Source organism: Meles meles, chromosome 4, assembly GCF_922984935.1.
Source record: "Meles meles chromosome 4, mMelMel3.1 paternal haplotype, whole genome shotgun sequence".
NCBI lineage: Eukaryota > Metazoa > Chordata > Mammalia > Carnivora > Mustelidae > Meles > Meles meles.
This window is the reverse complement of record NC_060069.1, coordinates 81,098,715-81,120,306: the sequence shown is the minus strand read 5'-3', so window position 1 is coordinate 81,120,306 and position 21,592 is coordinate 81,098,715. Positions and strand designations below refer to the sequence as shown.

General features: G+C 43.7%; 1 protein-coding gene across 4 annotated transcripts in view; it reads left to right on the top strand.

Moving 5' to 3' along the window:
• Positions 1–21,592, top strand: part of KCNAB1 (potassium voltage-gated channel subfamily A regulatory beta subunit 1) — a 392,865-nt gene that overhangs the window by 130,634 nt on the left and 240,639 nt on the right. The window contains exons 1-2 of one of the 4 annotated variants that reach the window (XM_046001741.1): positions 7,873–7,913; positions 8,152–8,415. The exons of 2 other annotated variants lie outside the window; for them this stretch is intronic. In XM_046001741.1, coding sequence (XP_045857697.1) covers positions 8,363–8,415 — 53 coding nt within the window. In that variant the 5' untranslated portion in view covers positions 7,873–7,913; positions 8,152–8,362. Of the gene's footprint in view, positions 1–7,134; positions 7,914–8,151; positions 8,416–21,592 lie in introns of those variants that run through there. One more of the 4 variants, XM_046001740.1, reaches the window with a different exon arrangement.

Genomic DNA, 21,592 nt, shown 5'->3' with positions numbered 1-21,592 from the left:
CCATTTTTAATTGGATTATTTAGGGTGGTTTTGCGTGTGTGTGTGTGTATTGAGTTGTAAAAGTTCTTTATATATTCTGGATACTAACCCTTTACTGGATGTGTTATTTGTAAATATCTTCTCTCATTCAGTAGGTTGTCTTTTGTTCTGTTGGTGGTTTCCTTTGCTGTATAGAAGATTTTTGTTTTGGTATAGTCCCAACAGTTTAATTTTGCTCTTATTTCCCTTGATAGGTCAGGAGACCTATCCATAAAGATGTAACCAAAGCCAATGTCCAAGAGATTGTCCATGCTTTCCCTTGGGAACTTTATGACTTCAGGTCTCAAGCTTAGGTTTTTAACCCGTTTTGGGTATTTTTTGAATATGGTGAAAGAAAATGGTTTAGTTTCTTTCTTTTGCATGTAGCTACCTAGTTTTCCCAGCACCACTTGTCAAAGAGACTTTTTTCCCATTGCATATTTTTGCCTTGTTTTTCATAGATTGGTTGACCGTATAAGTGTGGGTTTCCTCCTGGACTCCATTCTATTCCATTGACCTTTATGTCTATTTTTTGGTGCCAGTACCACACTGCTTGGATTATTATAGCTTTGTAGTATATCTTAAAATCTGAAATTGTGATACCACCAACTTTTCTATTAAGATTGTTTTGGCTGTTTAGGTTCTGAGGAGCATGTGTCTGAAAAATTACCATGTTACCAACACACAGAATGACTGTGTGGAAAGATGTGGATGTTGATGTCTGAGTAAAATATCCAGAAGCATCAAATTTGGAATGTGAATACGTTTGGGGAATACCTTAACTGATTTCTCTTATATTTTTTCTTTCATGTATATACAAGAGTGAAATTTTGGGCACACAAGTCCAACTAAGTCAAACGACTCTTTTAAAATAAAAAAGTTTAAGGGATAAAAAAGCATTGTGTCCTAACAATTGACCATAGTTTTTATTTTAGTGTTATACAAAGTAATAATGCGTCTTATGCTTAATGATATCTTAAACTGACAAATATTTCGGACCAGTTTGTTCTATTATAAGGCAATAGCAGAAATCATACTAATGGTTACTAAGTGAGGAGGAATTAATGACATTTGTAAGGATAAATAAATAAACTGACCACATGTCCTCATTTCCCCCCAGTTTTATGTCCAGGTTCTAGGTGAGCTTCTGAGAATTTACCTACCATGAAGAGGCCTGAGCAAAATAATCTGAATTGTGAATTTCCTATTTTTCTATACCTGTTTCCTATAGTATTATGGCACTTTGTCTTGAACAGATAGAGTGAAGGATAAATATGGAAATCTTGCTGATATATCTGATATGTCACAAGTTTCTAATTAAGAAAATATCTTATCAGTGGCTATGGGTATAGTTCAAGTGTTAATTGAAAAGCTTAACTGTCCTTATGTTTTCATTTTAGACATGTGGCCAGTGGTGTGAGAAAATTTGTATTGAGTTTGTCCTCAGCGTTTCCTAGTGGGGGTTGTCTGGTGAAACTCGCCTCCAGGGAAGCAGAAGTGTCTATATCTGGAAGTTTCTTCTATTCAGCAGAGCTCGAGTATTTCCAATTTGGCCTCTCAATTTTACTTTCTCTGTTATTCCAAAACCTGTGCCCATGCAAATGTAGGCCCATTGTTACTTTGATGGCTGCTTCAATTTGTCAGAATATAATAAATTTTTCTCCAAACCCAGATGTTAAGAATTTCTGATAAATAGCAAACTCTCATCCTAACAATTTCTCTTTTAACCACAAATAATAATAGGCACATAAAGTGGATTGCCATCTGTACACTTGCATGTTTAAAATTCTTCAGATAGTAGCAGATTCTTTTCTGTTTTGAATGAATCCGGTTTTGCCTGGCTGCATAATTGAATGTTTCCTGGCCCCTGCTGGCTCTCATTTCCAATGGCAAAGAAACCTTAAATCCTAAGTGGACTCGGCACTAAGCATTTGTTTTTACTTGACTTGTAGGAAATTGAGTTAATCAGAAATGCACCAAGTAATTGGGAAAAACATGTTTTCTTGAGCAAGAATAAAGTATTATGAAATATTTTAAAAGGCTGATGGAAAGAATCCCTCAAAGCTACCAAGCACGGATTATTTAATTGTTCTGAAATGTCGAGACTTTTAATGTTGAATTTTCCCCCTCCCTCATAATAAAAATAAGGCTTTTTAAAAATGATATTCATAAAATGGCACTGTTGAAAGACTTTCTCCCCCACAAGGTTCTTGTAGTGAGGAGCAGCGTGCAAAGAGATTGAGAACCAGGTCTCGGAGGCGGGCTCACCCCAAGTAAACCTCAATTCTGCGGCTTCCTGCCTGTGTCACCTTGGGCAAGTTATTTCACTTCTCTGTGTCTCATGTTTCCTCATCTCTGTAGGTGTCAAAACATACTACCTCCCTATGGGATTGTGTGCAGATTAAATGAGTTAATAATATATAGAGAGTGTTGCTGAGAACTCCTAGGATATAGGAAATGCAGAGTAAGTCTTAGTGCCGTTAGTAATCGCTGGGGTCCCCTGGTAGAGCCTGTTGGAGAAACTGACTTCCTAACCGCCCTGCTTTTAATAAACTGAGATGGAGACTTAGCAGTTACAAAGTGCCTACTCTGCAATTCCTACAACCATCCAGAGAGGCACATTCTTGCACCATTTTGGGGAGGCTGCCGAGGCACAGGGAGGGTGAGAGTCCTGCTCCGTGGTGTGCAGGAAGGAAGGGGCATGGCAGAGGCGGGGTTCATCCCCAGCTCCCGCTGACCAGGCGCTCCACAGTGCTTCCGCATTACCATGAAGATTCTACAATGAGCATGAGAAGATAGGGTGCGGGTTCAGTAGCCTGCGCTCTGTTTCTAACCAGCTCTGTCACTGCGACTCAATGATCCTTTGACGTTAATGCCAAGGAATTCCAAATATCAGGTAATGAATTGAGACCAGCTGAGACCCAGCTGAAATTGCAGAGTAAGTGACAGTTCAGCACTCTGCGATCTCGTAAACTCCACAGCTCTCTGAATGCACCCTGCTGAATCTACAGGCATCCCTCTCGTAGGTCAGCTGAGAACAGCAGCACGGAGATTTATAATGACACCCTAGGTCACAGGCAGGGTGACAGAGCTGGGTTTGGAACCCAGTCCTTTGCTGGCTACAGCAGACCTCTGGCCACCACCTCCTGACCTGTCTGAGGTTGTTGGTTATACAAGGCCCAGGATAGAGCAAGCCCTTGCAAGGGAAAACTGGCAGAATGAGATCACTAAGAACGAGGGAGGGGTGCCCGAGTGGCTCAGTCATTTGGGTGTCTGCCTCTTGATTTTGGCTCAGGTCATGATCTCCAGGTCCCTGGGTCTAGCCCCGTGCTGGGCTCTGTGCTCAGCAGGGAGTCTGCTTGGGATTCTCTCTCTTCCTCTCCCCCTGTGTGTGCACACACACTCTCTCTCAAATAAATTAAAAAACAAAAACAAACAAACAAAAACGAATAAGGGAAAGTACTAGAAATGCCTTGAAAACCACCACCCTTTTGTATCAAGAGTTAGCACGTAGAGCCTTCTACGACTGTGGAAAGGAACAAAGGAGTTCTATTTGGAGCTCTTCTTTGCTGCACATTTCTAACACCAGCTCAGGATGTAGAGGGGCACAATAATGATACCACCGTGGTCTCATGGAGACTTCCAGGAGCACCTTCTTTAGAGTGTTCCAGAAGATACATATTAAAATAAAGAGCAGTATCTGTACCTGTGCCTGGTGTGTGAGGACTGCTGCCATGACGAAATACTGTAGATCGAGGGGCTGAAACAATAGACATTTATATTCTCATGACTCTGGGGACTGGAAGTCTAAGATCGGGGAGGGGAGTCAGCAGGGTCCATTTTCCCTGCAGCCTCTCTCCTTGGCTTGCAGATGGCTGTCCTCTCCCCGTGTCTTCACAGGATCTTCCTTACCTGTGTACCGGCGTCCTCCTCTCCTCTTCTTATAAAGACCCCAGTCTTATTGATTAGGGCCTGCTTTCATGACCTCCTTTCACCTCAATCACCTCTTTAAACCCCCTTCTCCCTGTATGACTGTAATACCCGTAATCCAGTCACATTCTGAGGTACTTACTGAGACTGAGGACTTCAACATATGAATTGGGGTGGGGGGGGGGACAGAATTCAACCCATTACTACATCTCTGTCTACATTTATATCTCCATCTCCACTGATACCATCACCTGTGGGTCTTACTTGAATCTGAAATAATAATAACTCTTCCAAGTCTAACTGTATGACAATAACAGGATTCCTATCTAATTTCCCACCTTAATTAGCATGTAGCCTGTTAGCACAAATTTATTGGGCATGAGCCAGCCACGAGCCGATTCCCGGACACCTGAGGCCTGTCGCTCCATTGATGTTGGGAAGGGTGAGCGCAGCTGGGTGATCACGTCACGGAGCTTCTGGTGGGCCGTCATAGCCCGTGCGGCGTCCAATCGGAAAAGGCCCACTGCGGGCCGCAAGAAAGGGGCTTGCTCTGTAAAGCCTGCCTCTGGTCTCCATTCTTCCGTTCTCTTTGAGCCGGATTGGAGGCAGACACTTGTCAATACACGAGAGGTGCAGATGTGAATGTGGGACAATGTACTTGCTCCCTTGAAGGAAGCAGCCTGGGTGAAAACTAGACTGTGCAGGATTTTCTTTTCTTGTCTTTTTTCTTCGTTTTAAGGAATCCAGTTTATCCAAGAATCTGGCATTTTCCCATACATTTCCCTTCCTCCCTTCCTGCCTCCTTCTTTCCTTTGCTTCCTGTCTCCTTCTCTCAATTATTCATACAGTGAGGGCCTGCTCTGTATAAGGCACTCTGCTTGGTCCTGTGGGGGTTGGAACGGTGACTCAGAGGTGTTCTGCCTCGCATGTTTTGTTCTGATAACTGCATCCCCAGTCTGGTTCGGGTTATGCTTTCAGAGAAGCCTGAAAGCCATCTTGGCTTACAGCATGCTGATTTCCGCCCCCCCTCCACTCCCCCACCCCACCCCTGTGAAATTGGCAGGACTCTTAGGTCAGCCCCTAGCCACCTTCCCACACCTCCTCCCCCTCAGCCAGTGCCCAGGGAAGTTCCTGACCCCTCTGGGCCTGTGGTGATCATCACCCTTTGTCTTGCCTACCAGGCTGCTTTATTTTCCTCTTTCTCTGAGCTGTTCCTTTGGATTCCTCCCACTTCTTCCTCTTCTTATTTTGACTCTTTTCTTGATACACATTGATCATCTCCGATGAGCCAGCTTCGTGTGAAGACATGAAGGTTCTAATGATCTGCTTCCTCTCTGCCCACTGCTGTTTATTCCAGGGAACACAGACATCTTCAAGAACTCCCTCCTGGGAGCCCAGGGTAAGAAGGCCTCCTTTGTCCCTTTCCGCAACACTCACCCCCCTCTGAAAGTTATTTCTCAACCACTGAACAGTAGGTAGTAGACTTATTTTCTAAAGTCAAGAGTGGGAAGGTCACGAAGGGTCAAGGATGAGCCAACACAATGTGGAATGCAGGTTAGAAAATGTTGAGATTCATCTCTGGAGTAGAATCCAAAATAAGCTCATATTCTACTGAAAATTTTTCATTCCTATGACCTAATTTAGCAGGAAAGAAGTGGTCATACCTGCTTTCTTTTTTTTTTTTTTAAACACAGAGCTACAGCCAGAATGTGTGTTCTCCCCACACTTGCCAACCCCTGGGAAGACCACCTCTCCCCTCTCCTGTTCATCAGATTCATGCCTCAGGTGAAGTCCTACTCCTCGATGAGGGCTGCTTGGGCATACTATGAGCTCCTTGAGGTCCAGCCTTTGCCTAAGCCAACTTTGTAGCCCAGCAACAAGCAGAGACCAGTATCGGTTAGGGACTCCATAGAAATGTGGGGAACGGATCCAAGAACCTTCTCTAGCCTTCTGCAATTACTCTCCTGCTTAACACTAGCATATTTAGTGTCTGTACCCCTCATTGAAACAGCGATGCACCTCTGACTTGTTAATTAGCCCCTTTAAGACCGAGTGCCTTGTCCTTCCCACACATTGCCGGTTCCTTGAGGAGAGGGACAGTGCTTCATTTCCCCCCGTGTTTCTATTGCCTAGTAGGGAGACGGTGCTCACAGATATTGTTGATTGAAGCACTGTTCCTTTTTGCTTGGCAGCAATGTCTGTTGGAAACCAGTTAGAAAACTGATTTTGCAGAAGCCACGCTTTTATTATAAGTACATCTACAAAAGGGGTCTGGCTTCTGTGTATTTCAAATGGAGAGATCAAGCGTTATCGGACGATTGGTGCTTTGCTGTGTTCAATCACATTTATTAAGCAGTTGCTTGGCACCTGACACTAACCACACGATGTTTCTGCCTCATGTGGGTTCAAAGATAAGAGGGGTGTTTTGCTGCTCGGCCCTGACCAGGGATTAGTGTTTGTCAGCACCAGCTGGCCCCAGATGACCAGGGGGTAGTGTACATGGTTCCAGACACCTGGCCTGGACCTTCTGGGTTGTGACGTGCCCCTGCGCTTACCTAGCGTAGTCCCCACTCTGGCTGGTGCCAAATAGCTGTCTCTTCCCCTATCCTTGGTGGTCCTCTGAGACCCAGAATAGATTTTCCAGCAAGTAAGCTATCTTGACTGGAAAAACTCTGCGCCGTGTTTTCTAAGGAAACTTCAAACTTAGCGTCTCAAGGAATAACGGCAAAGGGGAAATGAACTCTGATAAGGCTAATAACAGGGATTTCAAGTAGCGTTTTAGGAACCCGGTCGCAGAGCATTCACGTGTTAATTCACTGGCGTGTTCTGTGGCAGGAGCACCCCCACTCTGCCCTCCCCCAGTTCCAACTGTTGTGCTGCAGCGGGATTTGGTGTGAGTCTGGGCAGAGCCCCCCCCCCCCCCCCCCCCCCCGCCTTTTTACGAACTGCCCTTCCGATTCTGTTACAGGCAGAGTCTGGTGAAAGTGATCCTTGCCTACCAGTCGCACAAAGACGAGGAGCTCTCCCAGCCTGCTCCTCCGTGCAGCTGCAAACCAGTGCCAGTGCGGGCTGTGCTGTGCGCGCCGGGCTTTTCACCTGAAAATGAGTGGGGAGGGGTCTTGAGTCCCGGAGACCTCCGGTAGTGGGGCGGGGAGGGAGCTGACAGCCGGAGGGGCTGGAGACCGCTGGTCCCCAGGGATCAGCTTGCCATTAGCTGCTTCTTGGAGGCTCCGCGTACCAGTCGAGCATCCTGCCTGTGGTCCAGAGGGTGCTGGCGGCGCATCTTGCGGTATGCCTGCGTGGATTTGAGCCATCGCCCAGAGGCGAGCCCGCATTCAGACACGGTGCACGGGCTCGGGCAGGGCGGCTTGCAGTCAGTTCGAGCGCTCCGCTTTCGGTGTCTGCAGAAGCCTCCCGACTGCATGGATTTGGCTGGCTGATCTGCCGAGGTGACTGCCGGGGAGGACTGGCGAGCCTGATCCGCACTCCAGCTGCTGTGACAACTTCGGGGCTGGCTGTTTACTTCTCTGGGGGCCCGGGACTCTGTTGGGCACCGCAGTCGCTTCTGCCACTGGCCGGGCTCTGAAGTCGGCCGCGAGGACTCCTCTGACGGCATCCCCAGGAAAGGCGGGGGGGGGGGGCGAGGAGGGGTTAAAAGACAGTTGAAACCCCCCCAGCTGCTCAGCCTCCCGTGACTGCCTGTGTTCTGGGGTTCTGAGACGGACCGCGCTGCCCGGGGAAGCAATGCAAGTCTCCATAGCCTGCACAGAGCACAATTTGAAGAGCCGGAATGGTGAGGACCGACTTCTGAGCAAGCAGAGCTCCACCGCCCCCAATGTGGTGAACGCAGCCCGGGCCAAATTCCGCACGGTCGCTATCATCGCGCGCAGCCTGGGGACCTTCACCCCTCAGCACCACATTTCTCTCAAAGAGTCCACCGCAAAGCAGACTGGCATGAAATATAGGTATGGATGTCAGATTCCCTCTGCCCGGGCTTTTTGTGTGCTATACAGGTGCAGTGGGGGGGGGGGGGGAGTTCATGGGTTTTGATAAGTGTGACTTAGCCACGGGTGAGTTGCCTAATTTAGAATTCTCCCGCGTCACGAGAAAAAAGCTCCTTAAGAGAGGGAAAGCCCGAAGTGACTGTGCTGTGTGTATAGTATTTTTTTTTTTTTAAAGGTAGCCTATTTTGTACATTCTCAGGGGCTGGGAACACCTTAGGGACTGTATGAATTCCAGTCTGCGCAGAGGAACACAACTGCTGGAAACTGGTATTGAGATCAGGGTAGTTTTTCAACTGCCAGTGTGATGGTCCTGTTTTATGGCGTAGACTGTAGTTTCCGTGATTGTACTACTCAAATTAGTTTCCCATCTAGATGCATCTGATTTATCTTTCAAAATACCAAGTCAACAAATGCTATGCAAGCCCTTAAGGAAGTATTGTTGCGGGAAGAAACGCCCATTAAGGTAAATTACATTGAGCACTGATGTCTTTGAATCCCAATTACTACTTGAAATAAAATGGAGAACTTCTTGTGAACTAGGAAGAAAAAGTTAATTGTTTTAATGTGAGTTTCCTCATACATTTTGGAGCTCCCTCTTCCTCTAGGTTGTTTTCCATAGTTGGCAGCCTTCCTGGTAATAGTTGATGTTCTCCTTAATAAAGAATGACTTAAATTTGATAAGTAGAAAATTTCATCATTCGATTAGGTGACTTCTGCCTCCTCATTCTCTCTGCTTTGCACTGAGCCTTCCTGGCTTTATTTCTTTAAACCTACTGCGCTTTTGTCTCAAAGTCTTTACAGATGTAGAGGAGAGAAGCTAATGGCGCATCTTCCAAAAGGCTTTGGTTATTCTAGTGTGCAGATAGGATTTTTGTCAATTATTTACATTGAACTATCCCCCTTTTTGCTAGGAACCCGGTTTTAGGATGGAAAGAACTCAATGTGATTAAAATAATGCACACCTGAGACCTCCCATGTGGGGCTTCTGAAAGAGGCATTTAAACCAATTTCTATAAAAGTTACCCTTGCGAAAGTTTCTTTGTGGAGTTACAGGAGGGCTTCTCATTGCAAAGGCACAGAACACTCTTGTTTTGATATATTTCTGAGCCATTAAGAAAGCAAGCCATGGGTGTGGGTTGGGGGGGAGGGGGTCCCTAAAGCTTTTTTTTAAAGATTATTTATTTATTTATTTGACAGACAGAGATCACAAGTAGGCAGAGAGGCAGGCAGAGAGAGAGGGAGAAGCAGGCTCCCTGCTGAGCAGAGAGCCCAATGCGATGCGGGGCTCGATCCCAGGACCCTGGGATCATGACCTGAGCTGAAGGCAGAGGCTTTAACCCACTGAGCCACCCAGGTGCCCCTCCCTAAAGCTTTTTGTCCCAACTGCAGTAGGATGTCAGCAGCCTGACTTCAGGCAACTCTGCTTTCCCCAGTATTGCCATGGTGGCGAGTGGGGCCCCACAAGGACAGTTTGCTAAGTGAGACTGCAGTCTCCAGTGCACTGGCATTTTGGATGGCTGCTTGTGTGGCCCGTGCCCAGCCCTGCTCCACAGACACTGAGCTGCTCTGCACGCAGCTGGGGTGCTGTGAGGGGAACAAGCTGCCACCTTCATCAGCAGAGTCCAGAGGAAGGCGCCACCCCGAGATAAGGCAGATCCCAGAGGTGACCTGAAGTGTGGCCCGCCAGCATTTTAGCAGCACCTTGAGCTTTGAGCATGAGCACCTTGAGAAGAAGTAAAGAGGAGCACCCTTCGTCTCTTGTGGCAGAGTTTCATAGATGTTCATGCAGCACTGTGTCGGAAGAGTTTAGTTTTACGAAGGCAGGAGATTTCCATTAAGGTTTTTCTGGCAATATTCACAGCTGAGCTCAGGTTGGAGAATAATTGCATGGCTTTACAAAAGCTCAGTGTGCGAGTAAGTTTCACTTGGGCATCTTCTATTACTGGCAACTAAGGACAGCTCTTTTCTGACAAAAAATTTAGCCATCTGTGGTTTTTCAGTTTTCTTTGAGTCATTTGTTGTTTATGGTGACTGGACAAGTTTCTCCACTCCTCTCTTATCCAGAACCATTTTACCTAAGACCGGCAGGTGGTTTTGTTGTGTGTGAGTAGGACTTAACCCCTCTCTCCTTCAAATTCCACTCAGAGTGCCTTTAGGTAAGGGATTATAAGATTACACCAAATGTACACTAAGACTTTCTTAGGGAGAGAAAGGGAGGATGGAGAGAAGGATTAGCTCTATAGTTCATAAAATATGATAGAAATATTTTTATTAGCTGAATTGTCCTTTTTGTTGACCTTAATGTCACTAAAATATCATGTGTGATTGATAACAAATAACAAAAATTAAAAAGTGGCTAATCGTGTTTACAATACCTTTCTCATCCTTAAATAGTTTCTCTAAGCGTGTCTTAATCTGGGATCCATGAACTCTATAGAAGATTTAAAACAACAAAGGGTCTTTTCATACATCTTTTTCCCAAGGGAAGGGCTCCTAGCTTTCATCAGAATCTGAAAATGTCTACTACTCACTTTCCCTTTTTGACAAAAAACAGTGTTAGAGTGAACAATTTTAGTCAACAAATATTTATTGAGCATCTATTTTGTATGAGGAACTCTACTAGAACTGGTTTCACAAAGGTGCAGAAAGCAGACTAGATTTGGGGCTTATATTCAGGTTGGGGAAGCAGACCACAGATAAGAAAATAAATAATAATGCTCTATTAGGAGAGATTCTTTGGAAGGCTATATTTGGAGAGGGTCATGGTCATGCCTGGGCTACCTCAGCTTCTCCATTTTGAGGCTACCATCTCTGCTTCAGTTTCAGAATTATGGTTGCCTCTTGGAGCATGAGGAATTGTGCCCAGATTGGCCACCTATCTGCCAACCCAAGGACTTTTTCTTAAGGCTCCAACCCTGCTGGGTAAGGTGCTACAACCCTGATAAATGAGTAGAATGCCTTTCACTCATTTAATGCCTTGTAATTTTTAAAGCCCCACTCCTATTCTAGCCTGCGATTACCATCCATTAATTAAGAGCTCATGAACTTGGGATTTTAGAAAGAATTAATGTACACTTGTGTGAAGCATCTGAATTTTGCAAGAATAAAATACTCAAAGCCACTGTTACCTTCACATTGCCATTGTGCAAAAATCTTGCATAAAGTTAGCTATTGTTTCAACGCTAAGGATGAAAAAAAAAGTCCACTAGAGAGATCTGCTATTTAAATGCTACTTTCAGCCTGAGAGGACAAGATTCCACCTAACGTTTATCCTGGGGACTATCCTGTATGTAAATAAGACTATTTCATTTCTTACAGTTTTTACACTTGTGCTTTGTTAATACATGAGAGTTACTTCATTTTAGTTTTTTGTGTGTTTTTAATCTCAGAGTTCATCACACTGTGTTAGAGTTTGCTGTATACTCTGTACCCAGACATGATATATGTAGACACATATACACTTTTCATCCTATGAAAGCTAAATCACTGAAAATAGAAATTAAATCAGTTTTGTTTTGTTGTTGTTGCTTATTTGGTTGGTTGGGTGTCTTTTTTTTTTTTTTTTTAAAGATTTTGTTTATTTCTTTGATAGCACAAGCCCGGGGAGCAACAGGCAGAGGGAGAGAGAGAAGCAGATTCCCCGCTGAGCAGAGAGGCAGACCCGGGGCTCGATCCCAGGACCGTGGGATCATGACCTGAACTGAAGGCAGATGCTTAACTGAGCCACCCAGGCACCCCAGGTGTCTTTTTAAAAATAACATTTTAAAAGGATCCTACTGGCATTTGACATGGTCTCAGAGCTTTTGTCATTCAGAATTGAGCACATTTGTACTGATAAGCTACCCACCCCCATTCTAAAATTGTTACTTTAGTCCTAGAACAATTTGAATATTGATGGACCCAATTTCATCTAGAAAAATCTTACCTGTAACCTATATATCCATGTCAATAAAACATTGTGCTGTAATGTCACATAAAACAGGCTTTGAAATTCTTACAAGAATCAATATTGTTGAGCAATAATATTTAAATCCCACTTTAAAAAGTAACTTTTTCCAGTTTTTTTAGGTTAATCATATTTGGTCATTTTTTGTCACTTAAAATTTTTTTTGAAATAATTACAATTCACAGGAATTTGAAAAAAATGTAGAAAATTTCTGTGCACCCTTAATCCAGTTTTCTCTAGGGGTAACATCTTCTGTAACTATAGCACAATATCAAAACTAGTAAATTGACATTGGTACTATCCACAGAATTTATTCAGATTTTACCAGTTACACATGCATTCATATGTGTGTGTATTTATATGTCTATGTGTTTTTATCACATGTGGAAGTTTGTGTAACCAGTACAGTGAAGAGTCCGAATTATTGCATCACCATGAGGCTCCCTCAGCTACCCCTTTATAACCACATCCACATACCCCTCCAATCCCTAGTCTTTGGCAACCACCACTCTCTGATCTAGCTCCATAATTTTCTTGTTTCAAGAGCATTTATATAAATGGAATCCTACAGCTTATAATCTTTTGGGATTTTTTTTTTTCACTCAGTGTAATTCTCTTTGGACCTGTCCAAATTGTTGCATGTCTCAATGGTTCATTCCTGAGTAGTAGTCCATGGTATGGATATTTTGGTTTGTCCTTTGGTGGATGATTTGTTTAAAAAAATCAGGTCGTTGTCATTCTTATTTTTAGCATGCATTAGATAACTTCCGTTTACAGCATTATCCTCAAATTCCTTCCATGCCTTTCAGTAGCTCAGGGAATACAGTCCAAACTACCTAACATGGCGCCTGAGCTCCTTCATGGTGTGACTTCATCAGTTTTTCACAGTTTCCACTCTATTCTCATCTTTCCTCTGATGACCACATGCTTCATCAGAAAGAGGACTCGTCATAGTACCCTGAACCTTCTTGTTTTCTTATGCTTCTGTATCCTTTTCCATTCTCATCCTTCTACTCTAGAATTCTCCTACCTCCCTTGGTCAGGCAAACTCCTATGCATCCTCTAAGACCCTAGAATCACCTTCTCAGTGAAACCTTTCCCGGCTCCACTCCATGTAGCATCAAGTAAGTGCTCTTTACTGCCTCTGCTGCAACGAATTATTTCTTTTATGGAAATTAATGATTGCATAGTGTTGCTATTATCTGTTTGCATCAGTGTCTTCCCTATTAGTCTGTGAGCGGCTTGAGTTTTGGAGTTTATTCATCACTATAACCCTAGAGTCTAACCTGGCCCTTGGCATGTGATAAGTCAAGAATGCTTAGAAAATGAATGGTGACACCTGTGGGACACTATGTTAAATGCTGGGCATACAAAGTGGGAGGGTTGTCTCTTGAGTATTTACAGTTTGGTGTGACTAGAGATCTACCCAAGAAGGCTTGCATATGTTAGTGATGCAAAGAATAATTGTTGCTGTAGTTTGAGGAGGCCTCATTCAGCAGGGGTGTTAGGAGTCAGGGAGCGGTCCTATAAGAAAAGCCAGTGAAGCTTGGTATTGAGGAAGGAGAAACATCAAGATGAGCAGAGAGGAGGAGGAGAAGTGCAGGTTGCAGCAGGGGTGGGCAGCACGTCCCAGAGACTGTGCATGTACTGGTGAGAAGTAATGGGCAGAGGGTTTGTGCAGGGAAGTGGGGGAGAGAGCATCTTGTAGAGGTGAAGAGAGTCAGGTTGTGGCACCTGGGAGGCCAGGGAAACTCATTTAGACATCAGGTGAACTTTAGCATTGGAGGTTGCTGATTTTCGAACAGCTTGTCTGGTTAAAGTTCTGTTAAGAAAGGATTAACCTGGCATTTCCAAAGGGGGAAAAATGGAGGGGTTATAAATGTGAGGTAAAGAATTTGTTTAATTCTATAGCATTCTCTATTTTCCTGCAGAGAATCAAGACTATAGGAAAGACTCAGACCAGATGCCTTTCCCATGCCATTCCTTTCACAGCCCCTTTATTAAAGCACACGTGTCCTCTACCGTTCTTTACCTCCCATGAATGGTGGGCAGATTTTGAATCAAAGCAATTGAAGTGAAAGATCAATCTTGTTGGCCCATTACGTAAAAGACAGTGAGTGTGTGTGTGTGTGCGCGCGCACGCGCACACATATAGGGAAAAGTGGGAGGAAATAGGTGGGCTGAAGAGGGTGGAAGAGAAGAGCCAGCTCTGTGGCTGTGTTTCAAATAGAAATAATTTGATTTCAGTCCAGAAAAGAGAGCAGCTTGTTATTTAGAAAGCCAGTATATATTTATACATATATATGAAGAATGATTTCACATATACATATATATATACACACATACACACACACACACACACACACACATATATGAAGAATACCATTGTCATTTCCACTGATACACATGGATGTGGGCTTTCCTCTCTTCCCCAAAGCAAAATGGTGAGAATGGGGAGGTGGAGAAACCTTCCTGAAAATTAGTTGCTGATTCAGTCTCATAGAGTTTATTCCACCTCTGCAAGGCAGCAGTCAGAAGTCTGGCATCCATGGGATGGTGAGAAAATGGTAGGAGGGGAGGCAGCCTCCCGGAAGTTGTTAGGCAAATGCTGTTCCAGTTCCATAGCTCTGTGTGTGTGTGTGTGTGTGTGTGTGTGTGTGTTTTGCGTGTACATGCATACGCAGCCCACGCAAGGGAAGGAATCTTTCCAAAGTGTTTCCAGAAACAGTTCACCTTCCAGCTGTAATCTTCTGTTGGGTTGTTGCAGATGAAGTGTCTAACCTCAGTCTGCTCACTGCCCCTCTTTGGAAGTACATTCATTTTCTAGAAATCCTTTCTTTAAAAAAAAAAAAAAGTTCTGCAAATACTTGAACTTGTAGTAATTGGAGAAATGTCTGAGAAGGGGATAAAACTCCATTACATGCAAAAGGGAAATCAGATTCATAAATTTGACTTTGAGTTTTCAAATTCATTTCTTCAAACTTATAATTTGTCAGTATATTCACAAACAGAATGCGATTTAAGTACAGTGAATCAGGTCAAAATATAGAACTTTTGTTTTTTTGTTTTTGTTTTTAAAATTCAAAACTTCCCTTAGGAAATAAGACCCCTGCATAAGAAGAATTGAAATCATAAGCATTGCCTCCTGCTTTTCTTTACAGGAATATCAAAGCCATTCTGATAGTTCTCAGCCATAAGGAAAAGATTCTGTGCTGGAAATTGATCATTACATGTTTAAAAAATATTTTGGTCACCAGTTTTCCACTCTTTTCAGATCTGAAAAGCAAAGAGTGATAAAGACTAAAGAACTTAAGGCAAGAGTCTTACAAATTTCCATTTCAGTATTGAGAATTTTTGATCCTGTGTGATCACTGGAAATAAGTGAGTTAACAGTGGATATTAGCACTGCAAGAACTTGAGATGCCATCTAGTTCAGTCCTTTTATTTTATTTTATTAAAGATTTTTATTATTTGACAGAGAGAAAGCACAAGCAGACAGAGCAGCAGGCAGAGAGAGAGGGAGAAGCCAACTCCCCGCTGAGCAGGGAGCCTGATACTGGGTTCGATCCAAGGACCCTGGGATCATGACCCGAGCCCAAGGCAGGTGCTTAACCGACTGAGCCACCCAGGTACCCCCAGTCCTGTTATTTTATACAGAATGGTCAGTTTCTTGGTCAAGTTACTCAAGGAGCTGATGGGAGGGCCAAGGACAAATGCAGGTCTCCTGACTTCAGGAGCACTTCCTTACAGTCCTTCAGCTTCTACCCAGCAGCTGCTGGATATGCCCCATTTTTCAACTTGGAAAAAAGCACAAATGCTTCCAGAAAGGACAATTCTCTCCTATACATATGCATACTTTGCAGTTGAAACTTTTCTCTAGAAGCAGCAAAGCCCTGCCAGACCTGCTCTCTTCATCTTACAGAGTTGTGAGGACCCCAGAGGGGCCCTGTGGTATGTGTTCTGAAGCTGGACAGAAATTCAGTTGCAGTTGGTAGTGTGCTTTAGTGTCAGAGTTTTTAAAGAACTGACATCTCTGAAAAAGATCTACAAAGCATGGGCACAGATGATAGGACAGTGCTCCATGTCAACCCCGGACGTGAAATGCTCATTTGGACATTCAGTGCTGAACACAGTTGACTCTCCACCATGCTTTTCGAGATTGCTTTGAAAGCCTGATCCTGAGAGTCAGGATCAAAATACATTTAAAAATCCTCATTGCAGGATGATTTTCAGTTACTCAGATTGGAAACCAAAACAGAAGCCCAGCAGCAATTCTTTTTCTTGGAATCAGCAACCAGGGAGGACTCTGAGAGCACGCGCACGGGCCATCTGGTCCAGCCCTCATGAGAAATCTGTCCTGTTTTTCCAATTTGTGCTGTGCAGCAGCTACTTGTAAGGGCCCCTAAAGAAATATTGTGTAATCTCCTTTCACGGCAGTCATGAAAAAAATTTGGCTCTTCTTTCTAAGAATTAGAATCATTCATTGAGGTCTGAAATCTTCCAAGGAAGCAATAAAGTGAGCGTTTTGAGAACTCTTGTCTGTTGTCTGAACCCTAGCCATCCAGTCTGGCTGGGAAATGAAGACTGAATGAGGAGCAAGGTAGTAAGGTGGATTGGTGAGGCAAGCAGAGACACCCAGGGGCTTGCTGGATGATCCCAGCCTCCTACTGACACCTAGGGAGGGAAGGGACTCCCCCCCATTCTGGTCCAGCACCTGCTTGCCCAGCTTGACTGTTCTGCTGCTCAATCATCCAAGAGTCAAGAAAAACATTTGACCATGACAAAATTCCTTCTTGCAATCCGGTTCCTTTCCTGGTACACTGGAAGCTTCTTGGCCTGTCCTCTATTGAACAGAAAATGAGCTAGCTATAATTTCCTGTTTTGTAAGTCCTCCCTGTTCTTGAAAGCCATTCCTGGGGTGCCTGGGTGGCTCAGTCGGCTAAGCGTCTGCCTTCAACTCAGGTCATGATCCCGGGCCCGGGAATTGAGCCCTGCTGAGCAGGGAGCCGCCTTCTCCCTCTCCCTTTGCCCTGCCCTGATGCTTTTGCTCCTGCTCCCTCTCTCTCAAATAAATAAATAAAATTGCAAAAAAAAAAAAAAAATAGAAGAAGAAAAGAGAAACCGTCATTAACACTCAGCCGTCTAATTCTAAGGACGGTTCCAGTTTTTTCCTCCTAGATTTCATTTTCTTTCTTTCTTTTTTTTTTTTTTAAGATTTTATTTATTTAGTTGACAGACAAAGATCACAAGTAGACAGAGAGGCAGGCAGAGAGAGAGGAGGAAGCAGTCTCCCCGCTGAGCAGAGAGCCCGATGCGGGGGTTGATCCCAGGATGCTGAGATCATGACCTGAGCTGAAAGCAGAAGCTTTAACCCACTGAGCCACTCAGGTGCCCCTAGATTTCATTTTCTGAATCTCTACCATGATTATGACTCTTATTGCTATAGCCTCTGTACAATGACTACCTCTCCTTGAAGTCATCCAGAGCTGGAGGCAATTCCAAGTAGAGGCTTAGACTTTTCAGGGCAGAATAGCAAGGTCACCTAATAACAAAAACCTGCTCTGTCCCCTTCTTTGCATTTGACAGCCATGTTTACTGTTTTTAGGCAGAAAAAAACCCATTTTTAGCATTTTGAACTCATCTTTGAAAAAACTGCTGTGAAATGGATTTTAAAATTCTAACCCATTAGAATCATGGAGGATGCTGAGGCTGGTAGGTAGCAACTCTTACAAGAACATCGACTCTAAACGTAACAATGCTAACTTAAGTATGAAAATGGCCAATTTGCTATACAGGTTTCAGTGGTAGTTGGGTATCCAAATAGGAAAACAGCTTATAAGTATGACTAATGTGACTTTTGATATATACTCTTACAGAGAAGGTGTTTTTTTGTTTTGTTTTGTTTTTTAATCTTGCAGGTTTAAAGATCAAGGCAAGTGTACAGGACTAGTATTATTATTAAGTAGAAAAATTTTTGTACTGGTAATTAACGTCTTCCAAGAGAGTGCCCCTGAAGGGATTCAGCCACAGGAAATTCCAAGCACAGTGTTCTCCATGATGATTTTGTATCTACTAGAAGGCCCATCTGGTTGAACAGAGCTCTTATATAAGAAAAGCAAGCTTTTTCCTGAAGAACATATGCTAATAAAACACACTCTTTTTCATTTCTTTGAAATTAATTCCACTTTAAACTTGGTTTTTATGTTACTGGGTTTTTGTTGCTAGAATCTTTGGCCTGAGACCACAGCAACAAGCTGGTTTATAAAAATCAAGTGTGTAAATAACATGGCTTTACCGAATGCTACTCTTCTCTCAACTCAGGAACCAGCAAAGAATTCATTCTCTGAGGCATTTTGATGGAAATAGGCCTTTTGACTCACCATTACTCCATTTCCGAACTCCACGTGCCCAAGCACCATTATGGAGTCTTTGCATTTACTGAAAAGATTGGAAATGCTCAGAAAAAGTCTGTGTCTGATTTTGGAGGGTTTTCATCTTGCCGCAGAACATATTTATCAGTTTTAAAAGAAGATCTAGGAACTACTTAAATAGTGGGAGTAGGGAAATTTGTGGTCTGATGTACATACAACTTCTCTCTCAACAATGGTTTCTATTTCATTTCCAAAGCAGTTTCAGATTTCAGTTTCCCTCAACTATGGTTTCTCCAAAAGCCATCTTCTGAAATCAGGAAGCTCTGATCTTAGTTTCCAAAAGCACAGGCTTACTCCTTACCCAGAGAAGCAAGTGTATCCTTGCCTGAGGGCTCCAGATTCCAGCAGCTTTTCCCCACAGGCTTAACAAGACCTCTGTGGTCCTGTTTCCAAAAGAGCGGTAATCTTGAAGGGAAACAGAATGTATACTTAGGAAGCAAAGCTGGATACTTCCTCATGCAGTCATTTCCTATTGCCATTGCAACAAATTACCACAGAGTTGGTATTTGCCCACACAGATTTATTGCCTCACAGTTCTGGGAGTCAGAAGTCCAAGACCAAGATCAAGATGTGAGGAGGGCCATGTTTCTTCTGGAGGCTTCGAGGTAGAAATTCATCCCTTTGCCTTCTCTGGCTTCTCAAAAAACCTTGCATTTCGTACTTTGTGGCTCCTTCCTTCGTGTTCAAAGCACATCTTTCCACTTCCGGTTCTGTTTCCACATCTCCCTTTTTCTCACTTTGATCCCCTTGCCTTCTTCCTGTAAGGACGCCTTTGATAATGCTGGGTCCACCCGGCAAATCCAGGATAATCTCCCCATCTCAAAATCTTGAACTTAATCACCTCTGCAAGGTCCCCTTTATGACCTAGGGTAGCCTATTTGTGGGTTTCAGAAATTAGGGCCTGAACCCCTTTCAGGGGATGTTGCGTGGCCTGCCATACCTGTGATGCTCTTATGTTATGTCAGAGAGGGGAGAGTTAGAGGAGCCCAAAGCATCAGGCATTACATCCTCTCCGCTTTCTCTAGCATCTAAGACTGAAGCAAGACAGTGACAGGAATAATGAGGTCATTGAAAATGCAGGGCACTGGGGATTTTCTCTGTGTGAGGCTACAGCTTAGGTTTTTAATCAGAATAAAAATTCCTATTCGCAGAGTAGAGCTCCAGTGTGAAAAAAGTTTAAACCCTCTTATCTCAGCCTAGGCATTTACTATCTTGGCCGTTTTTATTGCTCAAGTCTGCCCTGCCTGTTGGGCCCCTCAAGGTAGCACCTACTGGAAATAAACCTTTTTGCCTTTTTTTTTCCTTCCAAGATCTAAGTATAAGTTAGAAGATTTGGTGGCAGACATTGATAAAAAAATCAATGGATGGCCGTAAAGATGAAGCTGTAATTAAAAACGCTGTGGCTCCAAAAAAATATTATCTGCATCCAGATTTCTTAACTAAGCCATGAACTGTGAGTCTTAATCCATCCTAGTACCTGGGGTGGCGGGAGCTATAGTTCTTGACCAGCCAGTGCACCTCTGAGGCTCTGCGCGTTCCCTCTAACAGAACTTAACCGTTTCATAAAACTCGGGCTGATTCTGCCTCTTGAATGTTGTTGCAGCCGTGCTGTAGGGGAGAAAAGGAGAGCTTTCTTGCAGGGATGTGAAATTCTTCTTCTGAATCCTTCTATGAAATATTCTCTTGAAGCCATTAGGTTGGCCGGTCATTTTAATTGAGTCTTTCATGGCCAGACAGTGTGTTTCCCAGAGGCTGCAAGGGAAGCCATGCTCGAGTAAGTGGGAAGTGACCCCTTGGGGATCTTGCTGGTCGGGGACTATGCCATGGCCCTGAACTCTAGAGCTGGCTGCAAGGCACGCATTAGAATGCTGTGCTGGAGGAGGGATAGGAAGGTACTGTTGTAGAACCCCTCCCGGGACTGGACAACTCCACGTGCACGTTCAACCCCGTGCTATCCCCTTTCTGTAGATGTGAGTGTGTACTTAGAGCCCCCAGTGAACACCCAGCCCTGCTAGTAGTACTCGAGAGCAGGAGGGGGAAGAGGCTGACCTATCTTGGCTGTCCCCTGGATTATCACCAACACGGTCCTTATTCTAACCTGGAGAAAAACTTTTCCTGATACAAATAGAACAATGACAACATTGGTGAATGTTGACTGAAGAAATGAAAACTAAAACAAGCTGAAGTCTGTATATTCCACTAATGAACTCTGCCTGGTTCCAGGTCATCGATGGCCCCTAAGGAAGCAAATATGAGTTTAGCAAGTGTACTGCTTCAGCTTCATTTCTTCTTGGCGGGGAGGCAAGGCTGTCACCTGATAAGACCATGGATTAAAGTATTTGACCTTTAATGGTGATTAGTTTTAGCAACAGAAATATTCATAAAAAGTTTATAGTGTTTCTTTTTGGTTATTTCTGCTAAAAATATTAGCAGAATGTAATCACTTGATAGTTTGAGATGGAAATGTTTTGGAGGCAGGGTTTGACAGAGACAAATACTGATCATTATCAGAATGCCCAGATAACACTCTATGTCGCTAAAATCTTTGCTGATGGTCTCATGTAAACATTTTAACCAAGGGGTTGGGTTAATATTATTTATTATCTTCAAGGAAAAGTTTGGAAGGGGGTGAGAGGTGGTGTTATGCCCCTTTTCAAGTACAGCAACTGAGGCACAAAAATAAAACCTAATAATGCATTGTGTTGTCTGAAATATCAGACTTTTGGTTTCAGTTTTAAGTTCAGACAGCTTCTGGCCAATTTTTCCTTTTACTGACCAGCATATATTTATGCCAATGGTGAGTCAGAACAAAAAGAAACCTAACATTGGCAAGTAACATTTCTGGGCAAGGCCCTGTTTTCCCTTGTTGGTGAGAGGTTGTGGAAGGGTCCAGGTGCTGGGTAGCCTCCATTGTTACTCTGCCCAGAAAACCAGGGCAGGGACAGAGCTAGAGTAGTATAGTGGTACTAAGAGTGTCTACTCAAGGTCAGGGATGATCCCAGAATCCATAGGCTGATGGGAAGTTCAGAGATTATATGCGGTTTTTTATTTTGGCATATCATGCTATTAGAAATGTCTTGAGCGGGAATAAGTACATCTTCAGGTATTAGTAGGTAAAGTTAAAAGTGGCTCAAGGAGGAAACAGATATTTTCTAGTTGATTTCTTTGATAGATATTTGTCATACGTATTTAGCCCAGCAAGGGGTGTGTGTTTGTGTGTGTCTGTATTTAAGGCACAAACACAAAACATGGATAGTAGCAGT